This window comes from Taudactylus pleione, unplaced genomic scaffold (genome assembly GCF_031769625.1).
Source record: "Taudactylus pleione unplaced genomic scaffold, aTauple2 ptg000585l, whole genome shotgun sequence".
Lineage (NCBI taxonomy): Eukaryota > Metazoa > Chordata > Amphibia > Anura > Myobatrachidae > Taudactylus > Taudactylus pleione.
The window spans coordinates 3,381,246-3,403,218 of NW_028284987.1; the positions used below are offsets into that span (position 1 = coordinate 3,381,246).

Consider the following 21,973-nt stretch of genomic DNA (forward strand, 5'->3'; position numbering starts at 1 on the left):
AGCCTCCCTCTCCTTCAAACCACATATGCAGAACCTCTCACGATCCTGTCATTTCCATCTTAAAAATATTTCCAAGATTAGACCCTTTCTCACCCAGGATACCACTAAAACTCTCATACACTCACTGGTCATCTCCAGATTGGACTACTGTAACCTCCTATCTGGCCTCCCCAACTCCCTTCTCCAGTCTGTGCTCAATGCTGCTGCTCGGCTCATCTTGCTCTCCAAATGCTCTGCATCTGCCTCCCCTCTTCTAAAAGCTCTCCACTGGCTCCCCTTCCCTTTCAGAACCCAATTCAAGGTTCTCACACTCACAAAGCACTCACCCATTCCTCTCCCATTGACATCTTGGACCTCTTCTCCCTCCACACTCCTGTCCGCCCTCTTTGTTCAACAAATGCATGCCGCCTCTCATACCAATTGATTACTTCCTCCCACTCCCGCCTCCAAGATTTTACCCGCGCTGCTCCCCACCTTTGGAACTCTCTTACTCTTCCCATCAGACTCTCCACCTCTCTACAATCCTTCAAACGGGCTTTCAAGACCCACTACTTCATCAAAGCCTTCCAGCTCTAATCTTAACTTGCTGCTACATTCTCCTTCCTCCCTGCCTACCCCATCTGTGTCTGATAGGAAGAGAGGGCTTCATTCAGAGCCGCTCGTAAGCGGCCGCTTGTTCGTTCCGAGCGTTGGTTGCATATCTGCGCATGCGTACGGGTTGTAATACGCATGCGCGAACCAGTCAGTGTGGCCAAAAATCGTGTGCTCGCAAAATAGCGAATGCCTGCTAATTTCAGTGACAGAGTGAGGCGTTTGTGGGTGGTAACAGGGGAAGGTGCTTGAAAACGGGGAGTGGAAATCAGAACGCAGGCGTGCCTAAAGGTCAAAACGGGCGTTTTAAGGGTGTGCATAATTAACAAAGCAGCGTCATCGACCACGTCAGTTGGGTGTCTTTTAGCAAGAACTGCTCGCATGATTGCGGTAGGAAAAACCAACCACAAGAATAGTGAGCAGTTCATACGCTGTTCGATGTACTCGATTAATCAAATAAATAGCGGACATGACGTATGATGCGAGCGGCCAGGGGGCGTATTTTTCAAAATAACGACCGCATGTTTTGTTCGCTCATTCAGACATGGAGGCGTCAACAGACCGCAAAGAGCGAACGGTTAATTTAAATAGCCACCCCCTTTTTCTGAACGAGCGAGCGCAAATAGCGTCCGGCTCTGACTCAGACCCAGAGTTCCAGAGGTAGGAAGCAGCGTGGGCAAAATCTTGGAGGTGGGAGTGGGAGGAAGTAAAGCAGGAGAGGCATGCGTTTGTTGAGCAAAGTGGGCAGGTAGAATTGTGAAAGGAGATGAGGTTTGAGCTGTAAATGGGAGAGAATTGGGTGAGGGCTTTGTAAGTTAGTGTAAGAATCAGCCAGTTTAGGGCTAATAGGAGCGCGGAGGCAGATGTAGACTGGATAGGAAGATAAGTCGAGCATCAGCATTGAGGACAGATCTGAGTGGAGAGAGGTGGGAGTCAGAGAGGCCAGATAGGAGGAGGTTACAGTAGTCCAATCTGGAGATGACCAGTGAGTGGATGAGAGTTTTAGTAGCATCCTGGGTGAGAAAGGGTCTGATCCTGGAAATACTTTTGAGATGGAAACTGCAGGACTGCAAGAGGTACTGAATGTGTGGTTTGAAGGAGAGGGATGAGTCCGGGATAACTCCAAGACTGCACACTTTGGGGCTAGAGGAGATAGTAGTGCCTTCAATTGATAATGAAATTGTGGGAAGTGAGTTTATGCAGGAAGATGGTCAGCTCAGACTTAGACATGTTAGGTTTAAGAAAGTGCTGGGACATACAGGAAGGGATAGAAGAGAGACTGTTTTAGATATGAGTGAAGAGAGAGGAGGAGAGGTCAGGGGAGGAGAGGTAGATCTGAGTATCATTAGCATAGAGATGATATTGGAGGCCAAAAGAGCTGGTAAATTCACCTATAGAAGATATATAGAGGGGAAACGGGAGAGGTCCAAGAACAGAACCTTGGCGAACACCTAACGTTAGTGGAAGTGTAGAGAAAGTGGAATCATGAGAGGAGACCAAGAACTAATGGTTAGAGAGGTAGGAGGACAGCCAAGAGAGGGCAGTATCACGTAGACCAAGGGAGTGAAGAAGCAGGAGAGGGTGGTCCACAGTGTCAAAAGTAGCAGAGAGGTCAAGGAGAATGAGCACAGAGTAGTGGCCCTTGGATTTGGCAGCAACGAGATCGTTGCTAACTTCAGTGAGGGCAGTTTCAGTGTAGTGGAACTTACATCACTTATATCATCCCAGCTGCCTTCCTGATATGAAGTGAATCCAGGGAGTAAATTTACCAAGATGGAAGTTCTGTTAAGAAGTGATGTTGCCCATAGCAACCAATCAGATTCTACTTCTCATTTATTTAGCACCTTCTAGAAGATAATACCTGGAATCTGATTGGTTGCTATTGGCAACATCACTTCTTAATAGAACTCCCATCTTAGTTAATTTACCCCCAGTAGTAGTAACTTATGTTGCGGTGATTATTTTCTTTCTAGTCAGAGTGCCACTCCATTGTACTATGTGCGTGCGTGTGTGCGTGTTCTTCAGACTTCTTTAGCATGCTAACATTAAGCATTCCATTTTACCTGAATACACTTTGTCCACAGACTTTTGGTTTGTACTTTTAATTACCAGCTTAGTTAATTTGTTTCCACAGATTTCTAAGACTTATTGAGAAATAAACCTGTAACTTTATATAGCACTAGGTGAACCAATGGTCTAATGGGCCCAAGATAATGTAATGTACATGCATCCTTGTATAATAGGTTGGGCCATCCTCTGTCCGAGTATATACTTATAATAGCAGTCATTTGGGGATAGAGGCATCTAGCCATTAAATGTGGCATGTCTAATGGTATGCAAATATGCTTAGTACATATATAGGTGTATGCCTGCATGTACTTCCGCAAAGCCGCAGTGGTAACCTTTTTAAATTGTCCCTAACCTATTCTGTAGCACTTTACAATAGGTCTATAAATGTGTTTTCCCCAATAAAATATGCCTGGGAGATACAAATATACTTCCCGTCGAAAATACATGCCAAATCGTTAACTTTAAAGCCATGCATTTTCTTTAATCTGTGTACAGTAAAATGCAAACAACTATGACCTTTGTTCAGGAATTATCATGGAATGACTTAAAAAGAAAGAAAAAACATTCTAATCACCTAGTCAGGTGTATGCAAACTACACCTTTATATTGGTAATTATAGTTCAGCAAACACTATAACCAGCTCTACAAAGAACATTATTATAAAAGTTTTATAAGAAAATGGTATTTACAAAAGGAAACAGCATAACATGTAATAAGGTTCATTCTAGGACCCTGCACCTGTCACAACCCAAGCAGTTCTTCTTTCCTGCCTGGGGTGTTGCTCTCTGCTCTGGTGCTTCTAGCACACTCTGGTCTGTAGCTCAGCAGTGTGTTGCATTAGCTGAGTGTGCTAGCAGCACCAGAGCGACACCCCAAGCAGGAAAGAGGAACTGCACTGGTTGTGACAGGTGCAGTGTTCTTGATTGAACACTATGTAATTACAATGACCTAGATAGTTTAATGGTTGAACATCAGACTTGAAATCACTATTTGAGTTTTCTTAATCTGTTTTTTCAGGGAAAAGAACAAGATGTTGGTCGGATAATAAGTGCCCTAAATGAATGCTTGACCACCCTGCCCAGAGAAAGACTTAAAAAAGTTACACGGATTGGGGTGTCTGGACAAATGCATGGGATCGTGTACTGGCAAACAAACCAAGGTGCAAAATTCAAGTGATATAGAAGTCAAGGAAAGCTAGATCTATATAATAAATCTGTAAGGTCTGTTCCATCTCCAACATGCATGCGTAATGGGAGCCGAGGTGCATGCTACCCCACCAACAGCTCCCACTGCAAGGGAGACAGGACAGACCCTAGCAGGAGAGGAGGTGGACCCGTAGGTAGGTAAGTATGAATTCATGGGAGGGAGGGTCAGAGCCGGGGGCAGTAGCAGTTTGCAGGACAGGACTGAGAAGCGAGCAGAGATGTGGTGGGTGTACAGAATGGGGGCAGGACAGAGCAGAGCAGTGGACACAGAAGGGTGGGACAGAGTGGGGGGACCGTGGTGACCCGGGCCAATGCCACATCCCTTTACAAGTAGGTAGATAGAGATATATATATATATATAGAGAGTGATTGAATTAAACAGATGGACACTCACCAAATTTCATAGTAGTAAAGCCAGCAGGTACATACAGTGGTAGTCGACGTTTCATCCATGAGGACCTTTGTCAAGACTGTTTAATGTGAAAGAAACATCATTCCACACCACAGAGACCCTTGGGATCAAACTGTTGACTGCTACTATATGTACCTGTGAGTAATAAAAACCTGCTGGCTTTATTACTGTGAAGTTTGGTGAGTGCCCATTGCTGTAAACCTCTACAATTGGACTTTTTTGGGGGTAGACATACATTGAGCTCCTACCAATCTATGTAATGTCTGGTCTGTTCTGTGTATAGCATAAACATCTGTGATGGTAATATTGTTACGTTTATAAAAGTACATGCAAAACCAGGTGCTACCATCTTTCGTTGGAAATAGTAACACTTATGAAGCCCAGAAGCTGTAAGAGGATACTATTATATTATGAGCTACCATTCACTTATTGTCAGACTAGGGTTATTAGGGTGGATAAACTCAATTAATATTCCAACTGCTGAGTGCATAACTTAAATCATGTAGTATAACACTCAATTTGTATATATGTATGTGTGTGCCTTCTGAATGCCAGAGTGATATGGACAATTAGAGTGTAAAAGGCAAATGTACTAATCCAAGAAAATGAATACCTAATCTTGAATTGTCTTTGTCTCTTTGGCTAGACAAAACTGTTTCCTGTGATTGTTGATTGACCTGTTTTACATTTTATACACTTACAGCATCCCAGTCTTTTGGTGCTTGGCATTCTTGAAGGAAAAGTGCTCCTCTCACTGTCTTGTAGAGGATTTTCAAGTAGGGACTTCTGGACTGGTTTTACCTCCTATAAAAGCTCATGAGTGGAAGGTGTGATTATTATGCAGGCAAAGTTCTAACTGCCTCGATGACAGGCCACAGGGATTTAACCAAATTGATAAAATATACAGATTTGTGATTATATTTAGTCACAATTGGAAAAATCTTGGTTTTACTTTCTTGTATCATCCGCTGGGTGAAGAGGAACTCGCAGGGAGTGGCCATCATGTCTGAAGTGGCCGAGGTGATAAGGTTTCAGCTATAACCTCTTGAAATTGACTTGTCTCCCATTGTCTTAATCTCCAAATTAACTTGATTTGGATCAGAGGTTGTTTTCTACTTATTATAAATTTGACCTCGAAGTCCCTTCAAGAATGCCAAGCACAAAAAAAAAACGAATTGCATAAAATGTAAAACTTGTCAATCGGTCCTTACAGGAGACAGTTTTCTATATCCAAAACATGAAAGACCTTCAAGATTAGGTATCCATTATCCTGATTCAGAGATGGACGGTATTGCACAGATGCAGGGTAGCAGCTGTGCAATACTGTCCAACCAAAATCCAAATGCAGCAGGAGGTGTCTGTCAGTAATACACACCTTCTTCATGCATCTGCGATCCGAGTGCAGCGTCCGTAGACACTGCCTTGGACCACCATCGGGCCCAGACCCTGGACTCGGCACGCCTCCAAAACGGGGTTCGTTTTGAAGACGGTCCTTGTATCCGCCCCCACTCTGCCCCCCCGCCCTCCTCCCCCCCAAATGCTGCAGCATGTCAATCATGAGGACAGAGAGCGATCACGCAGGACTCATTTATGCAGATGCGCAGACCCCTAACAATTGGAGATGCATGCAGGCCATACATTCATTATTTGCACTCTAGTTTGTCCATGCAATCTCTGGTATGTTAGCAAAACAGAGAGAACATTATGACCGAGGATGGCCTTATTCCTCTCTGGGATTAAGGAGACAACCTAAGGGGGATGCATTTAGGTCGTGGTATTAATTGTGTGCCCTATACATTAAATGGGATGCAACTGAGGAGATCTGAAATGGGAAAGGTTTGCAAATAAACAATTGGCTGATACCCTGACACTATGTTATGCACCTGCTGCAAAGCTAATACTCTCCTGGGATTTTTAAAACAGGGAAAATATTCATGAGAAACGAATCTTTTTTTCCTATTGTATTTGTATATAATCACTTGTGACTTTGAAGTAGAGTTTTGGGTATCTGTGTATAAAATAGACATAGTAGACCATAAGCATGCTCAGAGACAGGCTTTCTAATTAATAAATTGGGGTTTAATTAATACAAAAAATAGGTTGATTACTTTGGATGGAAATTACACCCTAGAGTGGCACACTTAGGGGGTATATTTACTAAAGTGCGGATTTGTAGAAGTGGAGATGTTGCCCATAGCAATCAATCAGACTCTAGCTATTATCTTCTATAAGGTAATAGATAAATGTTAAGTAAAATCCAGTGGTGTCACAAGGGGGGTGCGGGCCGCACCCGAGTGTCACCTGCCGAGGGGCGACACCAAGGTGCAGACTCCCCCTCAGTGACAGGAGCCGGGTGCTACACTGTATAATTAAGTGCAGTACTCGGCTCCTGACACTGTGAGGGAGCCAGCTGGCACTGCACACAGGGCAGTCTGCACCACCAACACCCGACCCCCAGGAATAAGCACGGCCACGGGGGTTCGGCCACTCCCCCTCACATGTGGCCAGGCCCCATGTACGTGAGGTCACGCCCCCTTTTTTGGCGCACAGCATTTCTGCCCACACCGGGTGACACTGCGGGAAGATCCAATTATGCAGGATTTACAGGAGGGAAAACCTCTCTTGTTTTTGCTCACAATTCTAAGGAGTGAACAAAAGCGAGTGAGGCTATTTTGTCTTGATAATGGTAGCGTTAGAGGTTCTTACAAAACCACAATTCTAAGGAGTGTAAACAAAAGCGAGTGAGGTTATTTTGTCTTGATAATGGTAGCGTTAGAGGTTCTGACAAAACCACAATTCTAAGGAGTGTGAACAAAATTGAGTGAAGTTATATCTTGTCTGGATAACGGTAGCGCGAGTGGTTTTGATGGAACCTTGACGCTAATTTAATCTGCACCATATTGTTCTCTCTCCTTTTTTTTTTTTCTTATTCATTTGATTACGGTATGTTTGTGTTTATAGTTTCTGTTTTGTGTGTGTTGCTCCCCCAGCTATGTACCCACTTAACCCTCTTTCTTTCTATACACATTGCTCTGAAAACCTTTTGAATTGAAAAGAAGAGGATCAATAATTATAATGAGCAGATTTAGCAATTTGAATGATTAATCCAGGAAATTATTCTGATTGCTATGTGTGAAGTTAAGGAATAAATTTTGTTCCCTCCATGAGGTTAGATTGACAGATGATTTTAGGGTTTTTATTTTACCTTCCTCTTTCAAAACCCATGGAATTTATATAAGGTTGCACTTTATCAGGGCAATTCAATTTGGAGCAAAAAGTCAGTTTGTGCGATAATTTCGCACCGATGACGTCATTTTCACTGGTTTTGGTTTTACACCGTATTCAATTTCAAACACTTTTCGCAGGTTCGAAAAGTCTTTGAAAAAAAAACGGGGATAACTTTTCACCACTGAATAGGTGGCGAAAAAAAGTGCAGAATTGGGGTTTAGGGGTGCAGGCTTAAAAAAATAGCCTGCATCCCTGGGAATGTCACTTCAAAATAAACTGTGTCAAAAAAAAAAAAAAAAATAGGGACACCCCAAAAAAAATTATCGAAAATTTGGGGTGAAAAAAAAAAAAGGGAAAAAAGTGTTTAAAAACAGGGAAATAGGTTCAGGGCTATTCTGCAAATATGCGGCAGGTGTATTCTAGAATAGGCTATTAGCGGCAGGTGCATATTTGCAGAATTTTTAAATAAAGACTTTAGGGACTTAAAAATATGCTAGTACCCATTTTCATGTATCCCAAATTTGATGGGACTACTAAAAAAAAGAAAAAAAAAAAACCTAAGTGCTCTTCTGCATCACTTCTTCAATGTCGGGAAAAAAACACCTGCAGCTGCCATTTAAATCCCCGACTTTCATTTGCAGGCTAAAACGGGGGTACCCATAGTGATCCCCAATGTTTTTACAGTTTTAGGGGGGTCCTACAATTTATTCCAAGTAAATTTAGGTTTTTTTCGCCAATCCTACTTCCCCGGGACCCGTTTTCGTAGTTTTCAAATTGAATACGGGGATAAAGCGGGCGCGTGCCCGATACCTTATCCCAGGAAAATCTCCGATGTGGAGCGAAAAGTCCAGCACAGACTTTTCGCTCCCATATTGAATACCCCTCTATGTCTTTTTCTTTTCTACAATCGTAATGGTACTTTAGTAGGTTTTCGTGCATGCACCCACATGTGAAGAAGATTGTGTTTGGCATGACTGTATTATTTTAAATAAATCTATTAAATGTAGATGATGCACTGAAAGGTATGTTCCCTGCTTTTTGGGAAAAGGGCATCATGTAGCGTTAGAAGCCAATCTAGGGATACAAACTTTCACCTGGAAATACCATATTGTCCTTATATACAAAGAAAAATTTATATACTTTTGTATGTGGCATTTAAATATTTTTTCAGCTTCATTTTAGCACTGGGATTTAGAGATGAGCTAGGACTGAGCCGTCTCCCATCTCAAAGTGCGTCCACATATTTTATCTTCAAACCTCCTACTACACGTTTAACATGATTAAGCCAGTGTGTAATATCTCATCTTCTACCTGGACTAACTCCTATCTCTAAATGAGTTCCTGAGTGTTTGTCTCTACGGAAGGACTCAAATTGTGTCTCATTATGCATTTTCCAGGTGTGCTACTGCTAAACTGGGCAGTATTGTAGGAGGAAAAGTATCATATATTTAAATGCTTGGTACTAAAGTGGTATCTAGATGTACTGTATGTTAATATAAGGTTACCCTTTCTGTCTAAGTTACAGGAAATAAATACTTTATGTATAAGACAATATTTTATCTCTGTTTTTTTATGCTTTTGTTTTTTTTCCCATAAGGATGCCATTGGATTAACAGTGGAAACCTGCGAGTATTTGAGCCCAAAGTAGTCAGTCATCTCATTACCTGGGAAGATGGACGATGTGGCACAGACTTTTTGTCCTGCTTACCGCAGCCAGTCTCCCACCTCAATGTGGCATCAGGCTTCGGCTGTGCTACTATATTCTGGCATTTAAAGTACAGGTATTTTGTGTAAAAGTTAAATAATGGCTTTTGTGTAAAAGTTAAATAATGAAAATTAGCATGATACAAAATATGTATCTTACCTCAGGCTGTATTTTAATAAAGGAAGATCGGATAGTGCTACATACTGTATAAAGTGATTAATGACGCCCTCCCTCCACAGGACACTTATAGTTTTGGTATAACTTTGGGCTCTGCCTATATTGCTCAGACCCTGCACATCAGGAGGATGTAGCTTTGAATTGGATGTATTACAGTTGTCATGCTACAATAATACTGATAATTCCAACGTGGCTTGCCTAAACCTAGTACATGTGTGTTTCTTATAACACTGGTATAATAGTGACACTTTTTTGCATTGGTCTTTATTCACTTGGTCTTAATCTGCTTTACTTATACATGTATCTAACAGGCTCTCTCCACCCTGTGTAGAATTATTATTACACTGATCAACACTAAATTTACATTTTGACAACCATATTAGAGCGATTTTGGGGTTACTTTATGGTGCTGATTCCGATTATGACATTAGTTTTGTTAGATTGCCTCTTTTTGAGATACACTGATGAGAAACAAGAAACACACAATAGACAACTGACTGCTGGTTGGGTGGCTGATTACTTATATATATGGAGGGAAAATATTCTAGCGTTATCGCGGAGTGAACACCTGAATATTTGTTTGTCTCACCTTCTAGAATGTTCCCATAGATTCCCATATGCACGCGTTATGGCTAAGTTCCCAGTTACTTGAGGGTATCCATTATCTCAAGAACTAGAGCCAATTACAAAAAACTACTTTAATTTTTTAATTTAGCAACCCCAAAATACCCTAGATTCGTTCAAATATCTTTGGCAACTAAACAATTTTTTTTGTTGAGCTGTGTTATTGTTATTTAGTGTTCCTTCTAGGTCCGGCGCGTGGCAGGGCGCAAAACCATAAAAAGGGTACTCTTGTGCGCGCACCCAAAAAGGGTGCGTGGCCACAAGAAAAGGGCGTATCCTTAAGTCACGCCCCCTTTTCATCACTCTTGGGGTCGCACCCAGCACTTACGGACATGCTGGGCTACATCCAAGCTCTCCCCTCACTGTGAATACATTCCGCCAGTTTAACGTTTTGTAGAGAGGTGGAGAGTCTGAAAGGTAGAGGGAGAGAGTTCCAGAGGTAGGGAGCAGCTCGAGCAAAATCATGGAGGCGGGAATGGGAGTAAGTAATCAGTTGGCAGGAGAAGCAGCATGCATTTGTGGAGTGAAGTGGGTAGCTGGAGTGTGTAGAGAAATAAGTTCAAAGATGTAAATTAGTGAATTGGATGAGGGCTCTGTAAGTGAGTCTGAGTTGTTTGAATTGGGCTCTACAGGGGAGCCAGTGTAGGGCTTGTAGTAGAGGGGAGGAAGATGTAGTACGTTTGGAGTGGAAGATGATCCTGGCAGTAGCATTGAGGACAGATTTGAGTGGAGAGAGGTGGGAGGCCAGATAACCGGAGGATACAGTAGTCCAATCTGGAGATGACCAGTGAGTGGATGATGGTCTTAGTTGCCTCCATGTTGAGAAAGGGTCTGTTACTGGAGATATTTCTAAGTTGGAAATGGCAGGACTGCGAAAGGTACTGAATGTGAGGTTTCAAGAAGAGAGAGGAGTCAAGGATAACTCCAAGAAATTCATGTGCAGGGTAGATGAGATGGTAGTATTGTCAATGACATTGTGGGAGGTTTTTCAGGAGGATGGGAAGATGATCAGCTCAGTCTTAGATATGTTGAGTTTAAGAAAGCACTGGGACATCCAGGAAGAAATAGCAGAAAGACAGATGGAGATATGAGTGAGGAGAGAGAGAAGAGGTCGATCTGAGTGTGATTAGCATAGAGATGATATTGGCAGACAAAAGAACGGTTGAGCTCACCGAAAGAGGATGTGTAGAAGGAGAATAGGAGAGGTCCATGGACAGAACGTTGGGACACATACTGGTAGAGGAAGTGAGGGGGAAGTGGAGTCATGAAAGGTGACGGAGAAAGAATGATTAGAGAGGACAGTATCACGCAGAGCAAGGGAGTGAAGGAGTTTAGGAGGAGAGGGTGGGCCACAGTTTTAAAAGCAGGGCAGTTTTTGTGGAATGGAGAGGTCGAAAGCCAGACTGAAATGAGTCAAGTAGGGAGTGGGAGGAAAGAAAAGCAGTGAAGGCATTTGTAGGCAATATGTTGAAGGAGTTTGGAGTCAAATGGGAGTAGAGAGATGGGGCGGTAATTAGAGAGAGTGTTAGGATCAAGTGTTAGTTTTTTAAGAATGGGGGAGACAAAGGCATGTTTGAGTGCAGAGGGAACAGTGTCTGATGAGACGAAGTGACTGAAGAGATTGGTAAGATGAGAACAGGCAACAGGAAAGCAGTAGAGAAGAAAGCATGAGGGGGAGATGGAAGGGGGGTAAAACCGGACGAGGGACAATTTTCCAACACATGTATACATTTACTGTATTTAGGGCCTGATTCAGCATGGATCGCAACTGCTAAAACGTACGCAGATGGTCGATTGTTGCGTACTGCGCATGCGTATATATCGCAATATGTGTGCGCAATGGTATCATTGCGATCGCACTGAGGTCACGGAAACCACGAAGAGCCATCGCAGAGTGATTGACAGGTTGTGAGCGTTTGGGGGTGGTGACGGGGGAGTGGTTGGAGAAACGCAAGCGTGTCTGTCCGTTTGAATGCTGTTTCCTGGGCATGCATAAATAAGACACGGAGATGGCATACGCAGCTTGAGTACTCACTGCGTTCAACAAGACTTGCAGTTTCTGCGGTAGGTCAGACCTGCTGTAATTCTGCATGAGGGGCCGATGTTACTAGATGTTACCGATGTATACGCATGACTGAGAGGTATTACGGATGTGAGATAGCGGTAGTGGGCGTCTTTATGCTGGCTGTGCGATGGCTTTGCGATTGCAATCATTAGCATATTTTCGCAGCAGACCTCCGTGAGATTACGGAGCTGCGATCGCAATAGCCATCCATGCTGAATCAGGCCCAGAGTCACTTGTTGACCTGTGTCTTAAACTGCGAAATATCCTTTGTTAACTGCTACAATTGTTATGTACGTAATACAGAAAACAGCAGGTATACCAAACTATTTTTGATAGAGAAGTCAGTTTATTATAAAACAGACACTGCATAAAAAACAGTGCTGTCATTGTGCTGAACTCAATAACACATTGGCCGCTCATGTTGCATATTTTCTGGCCAGTTGCGGTAGGTTGATACTGCTTGTACCTACATAGGCTGTTTTTTGGGTTTGTTGCGTTATTTTTTTCGAAGTAGAGCAAATATTATAACGATACTGATATGAACCTCTATATACCCCTGCCTGTACCTTCTAAAATCCTACCTATAAACCTATAAAGGTGACGCTAATTTGCGTACGCAGTCATACAGTAAATAGAGACTCCAGACTTAGAACATGTGGTTCCAAAGCACAAAGTATTTTTCAAGTAAAAGTACAGTTACACGCTATTGATTCAGTCACAATTAGACGCAAATGAATTATACAGACCCCTAGTACAGTATACATACGCAGCGCTTCCGGACCGGATGATAGTCATCAGCAAGAAACCCCGTCGTCATTCAGCACGAAGACTAAAATCCCAGTGTTTGAGCACACATATTTATACCCCCCCAGAATAGACCGGACAATAGAGAAGTTTGTTGCTGATGTCATTGGTTCCCAGGGAGGAAGCATCTGTTATAGAGAGTTTAACAGGCTGGTTCAAATAGACTCACCCAGCCTCTAACAACTGGGGTCTCTGCCCTCCCGCCCCCATGCAAAATCCTAACAGTTATACATTTTGTTGCTTGAAGTCTCTGCGGTCCATAAGTTGAGAATGCATGATGCGATCTCCACACCGATAGTACTGGAATTCTTTTGAAAGACTACGCATCAGTACGAAAACAAACATGGCTTTCTTAGCATGTATAAAACCTTAGTTATCAAATATCTTTATTTCACAGCATTTATACTAACTGAACCAACTTAAATCTTATACTTTAAAGCTTATTAAACCTTATGTGTGAATATGTAATGGGTGAGTATGCGGGGTTTGATACAAGGATGCTAGTTAACTTGGGGCAGATGCGTGCGCATAAAGCTAATAAAACAGCGGTTTCATACAAAGTCCTATGCATTCGCTAATATGCGACTAGTTAACAGCGCAATTGTGCGTATTAATGTGTGTATGAGAAATGGTGAAAAGATGCAATTGCATGTTGCTAATAGTAATATCGCCACATGTACTAAAGTGTGTTTATCTAAAATGGCGCTTAGGCGGCCATTCGCAAAATGGCGTCTTGCGATCTCATTTCCTAAAATGGCGTCTTGCGGCCAGTCGCAAGATGGCGTCGCTGCGATTCAATTTTAAACTGATCTTGTCTCAGCCAATTATCCAGCTTCGACAGTCCACCCTTTGATAGCAAACAAAATGCTATCACAATCTGTTGTTGGAATTTTAACTTAGGCTTACATTTACATATTATTTAGTGTCATTATGGGATGGCACAAGGTGGTTCTTAATCCATCAATAATGTGTCTCTGGGTGGGGACATAAAACTACTATTATACGCACACCGCAGATCTTGGAAGATCATGTGAAAGGTGTGGGAATGCATCAGTCTTATAAAAGCAGTCTTGAAGGGGAATTGAGACTTCACATTATCTGATGTGTTTTAAAAATAACATTTCAATAATACATTCTATGCATGTCTAAATATAATACATCAAGTGATGGTATTTCCTAGCTCAGGGTTGTAATGCAGTTCTGTATTTACCTCGGTATTCATACTGGCAACCATCACAATTTCATTCTTTCGTTTTACTCTATTTTTACATTTTCCACACTTCAACACAATAGGAACACATCGGACGCATATGCCAATTATTATGATGACAAATTAGTATAAGGATCAAGAATTTGCCTATGCTGGCGATCACTTCCTGGACCCATTCCCCTAGACCGGAGAACCATTTCACTGGGTTCAGCCATGACACCCATCCTTCTATCCTTTCCCCTACTGCCACTGAAGCATTATAGCTGCAGAATTTCATCCATCTTCCAGTCTATCACCTCCTTAGGGTCGCTGGTATCATTGGTGACATAGGTGCAACATTTTACTCCAAATTGGGTGGCTAACATTACGCAATACCCTCCAGTAACAGCGGTTAAATAATTCAACACTAGCCTGTGGTGCACCAGTTCTTTCTTGTACGCTTGCAATTCTCTCCCTGTATACCTGAATGTGTCATCGTACATCTCGGTGATATTATCTATCAATTTAGCAAGTTCCTGAATATATCTAAAATTTAATGTTCCCCGAGCGATCCTGGTGGGATCCAGTGCGACTAAAACTTGAAAGCCAGTTGTCTCACTAATTAACTGAGCGGCTTTATGCACATCACCAGGTATCATATTTCTCTTGCCTCTGTGTTCATATTGCGTGTGAAGATATGGTGATGGTGTGTTTTTATGTATACCAAGCATTTCAACATGTGTGAGGGTCATAACTTCTGGGACTACTCTTCCCAGGTAACACAAACCTTCGGAACTCGGGGAGAGCCATTTATACGCTTTTCTTCCACATACAAAATATACATTATCAGGGAGAACATAAGGGATGGTATGCATCATTATCATTAAGCACATTTCTTTTGCAAACAATCCCATTTCTGGGTCTTCCATCTAGTTCATGCAAGTCTCTGGCTGTATTATTTTAGCACAATAACCATCTGGCACCTTACCAATAATCTCCTTGGTGGAACTCAGGACCTCATTCAGAGCCACTCGTAAGCAGCCGCTCGTTCGTTCCGAGCGATGTTCGCACATCTGCGCATGCGTATGGGTTGTAATACGCATGCGCGAACCATTCATTGCGGTCGAAAATCGTGTGCTCGCAAAATAGCAAATGCCTGCTAATTTGAGTGACAGAGTGAGGCGTTTCTGGGTGCTAACAGGGGAAGGTGCTTGAAAACGTGGAGTGGAGATCCAAACGCAGGCGTGCCAAAAGGTCAAAATGGGCGTTTTAAGGGTGTGCATAATTAACAAAGCGGCGTCATCGACCACGTCAGTTGGGTGTCTTTTAGCCAGAACTGCTCGCATGATTGCGGTAGGAAAATGCAACCACAAGAATAGCGAGCAGTTCATACGCTGTTCGATGTACTCGATTAATCAAATAAATAGCGGAGATGACGTATGATGCGAGCGGCCATGGGCGTTTTTTACAAAATAACGACAGCATGTTTTGTTCGCTTGTTCAAACATAGAGGCGTGAACAGACCGCAAAGAGCGAACGGTCAATTTAAATAGCCAGCCCCTTTTTCTGAACGAGCGAGCGCAAATAGTGTCCGGCTCTGAATCAGGCCCTCAGTGTATATCGATACCTAAAATGTTTCCCAGATCAAGGTTTATGGACTCATTATCAGCTCTTTGTGAGAAGGTCATCATCTGGGTATTCCCCGTCACTTCCCAACCTCCGGGTTTATTGGGGTTGGTTATGTTTAAACACAAAAGTGATCTATCTACTTGGAATTGATAGAGTTTGAAATGAGGTGGTTTGGATGAGAGAAATTTTCCATCCAAGGTTTTCCCTTTTTGCAATTCTAAAATTTCTGTGGTATTCAGTGGAAATGGCACCAACCCTACGTTATGCTGTCCCTGTGGCACGTGTGAACACACCCAGCAATCAGTTTGATTTAACACTTTGCCTACCATGCTATGATAATCCTCTAAAGGATACCCACCCCAGTACGGGTTATATTTAGGTTGGCGCCGTTGGATACAGTTCTCATCAACTAGGGACCCACAAAGCTCACAAATACAGGAATCTTCAGACGATAAACCTCCACACCCTCCCCGAGTATCCGGAATGACAGCTCTCTTAACAATAACAGTACTAAGATTGGTCAGACACTCCCCTGATTGGCATTGCATCCCTCCTGACTCCACTCCATCAGCACTGCCATCAGCTCCCGTTTCCTCAATTGGTCCCCCATCACAGACACTGGATATCCCCGAACTGACCAAGATGGTGAACACTCTAAAAGAGAATATGAAAATGAACACAGCAGGCCTGTCCATTGTCACAACAAGTCCTGCAAAATTTTCTCAGTTCAGGTATCTCACTACAACGTGCTCAATCCTCCTGGAACAAGCTCGCGGTTGACAGGTCCACGCTATCAGCCTTGTCTCCGACTTGTTTCTCCACCGGTTGATTGACCTTTTTGCAGTGAGTGGAATGGACCCAGGTATCTCTCTCGGCCACCTTCAAAGATGTAGTACTCGTCAACAGCGCCTGGTATGGACCTTCCCACCAATCAGTCAAACAACCTGCACGCAAGAAATTTCTGATCATAACATATTCTCCTGGTTTAACATCATGATAGTTAGTTTCAGGCATATCATTAGACAACAATTTCAGTTTCTGCTGCTGTTGCTTTAACTGTTACTCATTGATATAAGATACTTTACAGTTACCTCGTTGTTACCCTTCAAGTCTTACTGTGGACTTATAATCAAATGAGGTTGTCTACCAAACAATATTTCAAATGGGGACAGATTTAGAGGGGGTCTAGGAGTGGTCCTTATGCTATGTAGGACCAAAGGTAACACTTCTGGCCATCCCAGTCCAGTCTCTGCCATAATTTTACTTAACTTATTTTTAATAGTCCCGTTCAACCTCTCTACCTTAGCCCTGGCTTGCGGTCGGTAGGGGGTATGAAGTCGGCTATTAATACCCATCAGCTTACACATATTTTGAAAAACATCACCTGTGAAATGAGTACCCCTGTCACTCTCGATGATTTTAGGGATACAGTACCTGCATACAAATTCCTGGACTATTTTCTTGGCAGTAAACGCAGCAGTATTAGTGGCTGCTGGGTTGGCCTCAACCCAGTTAGAAAATACATTGGTGCACACTAATACATACTTAAGATTCCTGCAGGGTGGTAATTGGATGAAATCAATTTGTATCACCTGGAAAAGGTCCATCAGTCGGTGGAATGTGGGACGGTTCGGTAGGGATCGCTTTCCCTATGTTCTTCCTCAAGCAGGTCAGACAGGACATTGCTATCTTTTCTGCTTGTGAAGAAAATCCTGGTGCGCACCAGTATGCCCTCACCAACTTGCACATACCTTGTTTTCCCAGATGAGTCAGACCGTGTGCTGCCTCAGCCAGGCTGGGGTAATATGCCTTGGGGGCTACTGGTTTACCTTGTCCGTCCCTCCAGAGCCCGGAGGACTCTTGCCCACATCCTTTGGACTTCCAAATGGATTTTTCCTGAATTGAACACAAATTTTGCATCTCAATTAATTTCAGCATATCAATTGTTTGGAACGTCATAATTTTTTCAGTTGGAGAAAACATTTTCAACCCTGCTGCCCATTTTGCAGCTTCATCGGCCCTGTTGTTGCCTAGTGACACCGGGTCATCCTCACATGTATGGGCTTTACATTTAATTACTGCCACTGTTTTGGGCAGTTGGATTGCTTCTAAAAGACGTTTTATGTGTCGGGAGTGTGCAACTGGTGTGCCTGCTGCTGTCATAAAGTTTCTCAGACGCCATAGAGCCCCAAAATCGTGCACCACCCAGAACGCATACCTCGAGTCAGTGTAAATGTTAGCAGATTTGCCTGCTGCAAGTTCACATGCTCTAGTTAGTGCTACTAACTGTGCCACCTGGGCTGAGTGAGGAGGACCAAGAGGTTTAGCTTCTATGATGTATGTGTCATTTACAACAGCATAACCTGTACATAATTCACCTGTGTCTGTTTGTCTATGACAACTCCCAGCGGTATAAAAAGTCACATCCGCATTCTCTAAAGGTGTGTCATGTATGTCAGGTCTAGTAGTAAAGGTCTGATTCAGATATGTCATACAATCGTGCATATCATTATGTCCGATGAACTCACCTCCCACCAGCAACTCGTCTCCCTCCACCCTTTGTACATCATGTTGTACATATGGTAAATACGTTGCTGGATTCAGCGTGCTGCAACGTTTAACAGTGATGTTTGCGGGTGCGATTAGGGCTAGTTCCCATTTGGTAAACCTAGCTGAAGAGACGTGTCTGGTTTGAGCTGAATTCAACAGAGCAGATACAGCATGGGGAGTGTAGACAATCATATCATGGCCCAGTACTACGTCCTCACTTTTACTCACCAATAGAGCGGTAGCTGCTACACTTCTCAAACAAGTGGGGAGTGATCTTGCTACCGTGTCCAATTGGGCATTGTAGTATGCTACGGGCCTACTGGCATCACCATGTTTTTGTGTAAGGACACCTGCAGCACAACCATCGGCTTCCGTACTATACAAATCAAAAGGTTTTTCATAATCAGGTATTCCCAGTGCAGGAGCTTTTGTCAGGCTATCCTTAAGATTAAGGAAAGCCTGCTCTGATTCCTCTGTGTGTATGACACGATCGGGCTTTGAGGAAGAGACTAATTCCTGTAAAGGCAAGGCCAAAATAGAAAAACCTGAGATCCACATCCTACAATATCCACACATTCCCAAGAAGGTACGAATTTGCTGTTGATTCTGTGGCAGTATCATGTTTTGTATGGCCTGGAATCTATCATTTGTAAGATGTCGTAACCCCTGGGTTAGGCAGTGTCCCAAATATTTTACTCTGGATTGGCACGGCTGTAGTTTGTCCTTAGCCACCTTGTGTCCTGTATGCGAAAGATGAAGTAAAAAAAGTTTAGTATCATTCAAACATGACATAAACGAGTCAGAACATAGCAATAAATCGTCCACATATTGAATTAGATCAGATCCATTGGCAGGTTGAAAAGATTGTAAACAGTCGTGCAATGCCTGGGAGAAGATACTGGGGCTGTCTATGAAACCTTGGGGTAATCGTGTCCATGTGTATTGGTCACCTCTGTATGTAAATGCGAATAGGTACTGACAGTCAGGGTGGAGAGGCACAGAGAAGAAAGCAGAACAGAGGTCAATGACAGTGAAATGGGTTGCATTTGGTGGGATCTGCATCAGGATGACAGCTGGATTTGGCACTACAGGGAATTGGCTCTCTACTACCTTATTAACACCTCTACCTTGTACCAGCCTATAACCCCTCCCACCACTCTTCTTTACTGGAAAAATGGGACTGTTGGCTACACTAGCTGTACGAACTAAAATTCCCTGTTGCAATAATGGCTCAATTACTGGAAACACCCCTAATTCTACCATCTGTTTTAGTGGGTACTGGGGAATTTTTGGAGCTTGCCTACCGCTTTTTAAGTTTACCATTACAGGGCTTACGTTTGCCATTAATCCAGTGTCCTATCCATCCTTAGTCCAGAGGGAATTTGGAATTTGGGACAACATTTCATCTACCTGTGATGGATTTTCATTTAAAACTGTAGAGTGATACATTATCCTTTGAGGAGTGTCTAACATATCCCGCACTTCGTATACCATTCTCTCTGGGATATCTAAAAATACACCATCAGGGGTGCAATATATAACACATCCCATTTTACATAACAAGTCTCTTCCCAGCAGGTTAGTAGGGGTCGCAGCAGCTAGAAGAAAAGAATGTCTGGTATGCAACGGCCCAATAGTAACCTCTGTGGACTTTGTTAAAGGATAATGTTCCACTTTACCTGTTACACCCATTGTTGGTACTGTCTCGTTGGTCACCTGTAAATTAACGGGAAATTTCATCACTGACCTGGTCGCCCCTGTGTCTACAAGAAAAGGATGTTCAGTACCAGCTACATCAACCATCATGACCGGTTCTTCCCTAGTACTTCCCGTTAACCTGACTATCTGTAGACTACTGGTATGACCTGACCCCTAGCGTTGGCCACCATTCTCCAATAAAGCATTTACGGCCACAATTGGAGCTGGTGCCTGTTGAACATTTGCTGTTCTCTGTGCATATCCCTTATGGGGATATCCAGGTCTTCCCTGATTTGGGGTTCCTACTCGTTTTACTGTACAATTTCTACTTAAGTGTCCTGTTTGTTTACAATTAAAACATGTCCATGGATCAAGTGAAAACATGTGGTGTTGTGAGATTTGAGCAGAGGGTAAAGGTGGTGGATATGGGTATGGGACCTGTGGTTGTATTGGGTTAGTGGAATAGAGCTGTGTTTGTTGTTGTGTGGGGTTAGTGAGGGCAGGTGTAAGTGTGTGTGCAGGTGCGAGTGTGTCTGTTGGCTGTGATGTTACAGTCATTCCCTCCAGAGCTTGGATACTGACATCCATTAGTTTTTCGCTCTGGATCTCATTCTTTTTTTAGATGTTTTTATCATGTTCTATGGCAGACTCTAAGAGTCCCCTCCAGCCAGGCTGTGAGGTCTGAACCCGTCTTTAAGTTCTCCTTTAGACCATCCATGAGTACCGTGACTATCATTCCCCTGTGGTGAGTGCTATCTTTAATATCTTCTATCCCTGTGCAGAGCCCGGTCGCAATAGTCTTCTGCAGTTTCCTTTTGCTTGATTGTGAAAATTTTGTTCCAGTTAACTACTACTGGAAAATATATACCCAATTGAGTCACAATGCGGGAAATGTTACCTTGGTTTACTTGGTCTGTTAAAGGAACGTCACCATCCAATACACAATCCGTGATAATTTTGTCACGTCGGTATTGCATGGCAGACAGGCCCTTAATACCACACGCCAATCTTTATTAGTTGGTTCATGAGAACTACCCAAATTTCTCAAAAATCTTTGACATTTGGCTAGTTCCTTTTTGGGATTGGGGAAATCATTTATGATGGAATTTAGTTCTGCTCTTGTCCATGGACAATGCATTACTACTTCCCTCGTGGGCACTACACCGTTCGCATCTGCATTTCCATTCGGAACAGTTATCATCCGAATGGGATGCAGACCGGTAGCGTTGCTACCTCTGACCTGGTTACCTGGCTGGGGGTTTAATCTGCTGCTGCTACGTATGGTATTAACAACTTCCTCTACGGGTGCAGAGTGTGTTAACACTTCCCTTGCTGTTACCGATGGAGATGGCGGCACCACTCGTGATTGTGGTGATGCAGCATCTATCATTTGCACAGCATGGGAAATGGCAGACATTACAATAGGCTCATCATCCACATCATAAACATTTTCTTTATGATTACTTAAGAGGGGGTACAAATTGCTTGTTACATTTTTATGGGTATTTTTGGTAACTGCTGGCAATACTCTCCACAATGCTACCTTGCCACACATGCGTGCCATTTTGCGGCTCGCCCGAATTGCAATTCAGCGTTGTGGATGCATTCTCTGGCAATGCGCTCACAACGCTAATTTGCGTCGCTTGCACATTTTTAAGCCACGCATCCCCTTCATGCTGCCACAATTTTAAATATTCACAATATTTGACATTTTTCTCTCGGGAGCGCATCAGACTGATGTAATCCCGGAGATTATCTAATACATCCTTATCAAAACTACCAATTCTGGGAAACGGTCTAACACTCTTCATCGTCATTTTAAATCATACATCACAATACCTTATTGCATAAGTACCGTACTTAGTATGCATAATACGACGGGCCGATCCGATCGGCGCCTCCATTAGCAGCACATCATTGTCTAACATCTCTACTGTTTGCATGGCTCCCATTCTGAGACAAAATCCTACGCTTTTCAATAAAGATTTAAACTGGTGAAAGACAATCAAGATACTCTCACTTACCT

The 21,973-nt window shown here is 43.0% G+C and overlaps 1 protein-coding gene across 1 annotated transcript in view; it reads left to right on the top strand.

The window, feature by feature from the left end:
* Positions 1–21,973, top strand: part of SHPK (sedoheptulokinase) — a 36,291-nt gene that overhangs the window by 2,088 nt on the left and 12,230 nt on the right. Inside the window, exons 2-3 of the mRNA XM_088453674.1 lie at positions 3,679–3,820; positions 9,104–9,287. Coding sequence (XP_088309800.1) covers positions 3,679–3,820; positions 9,104–9,287 — 326 coding nt within the window. The remainder of the gene's footprint in view (positions 1–3,678; positions 3,821–9,103; positions 9,288–21,973) is intronic.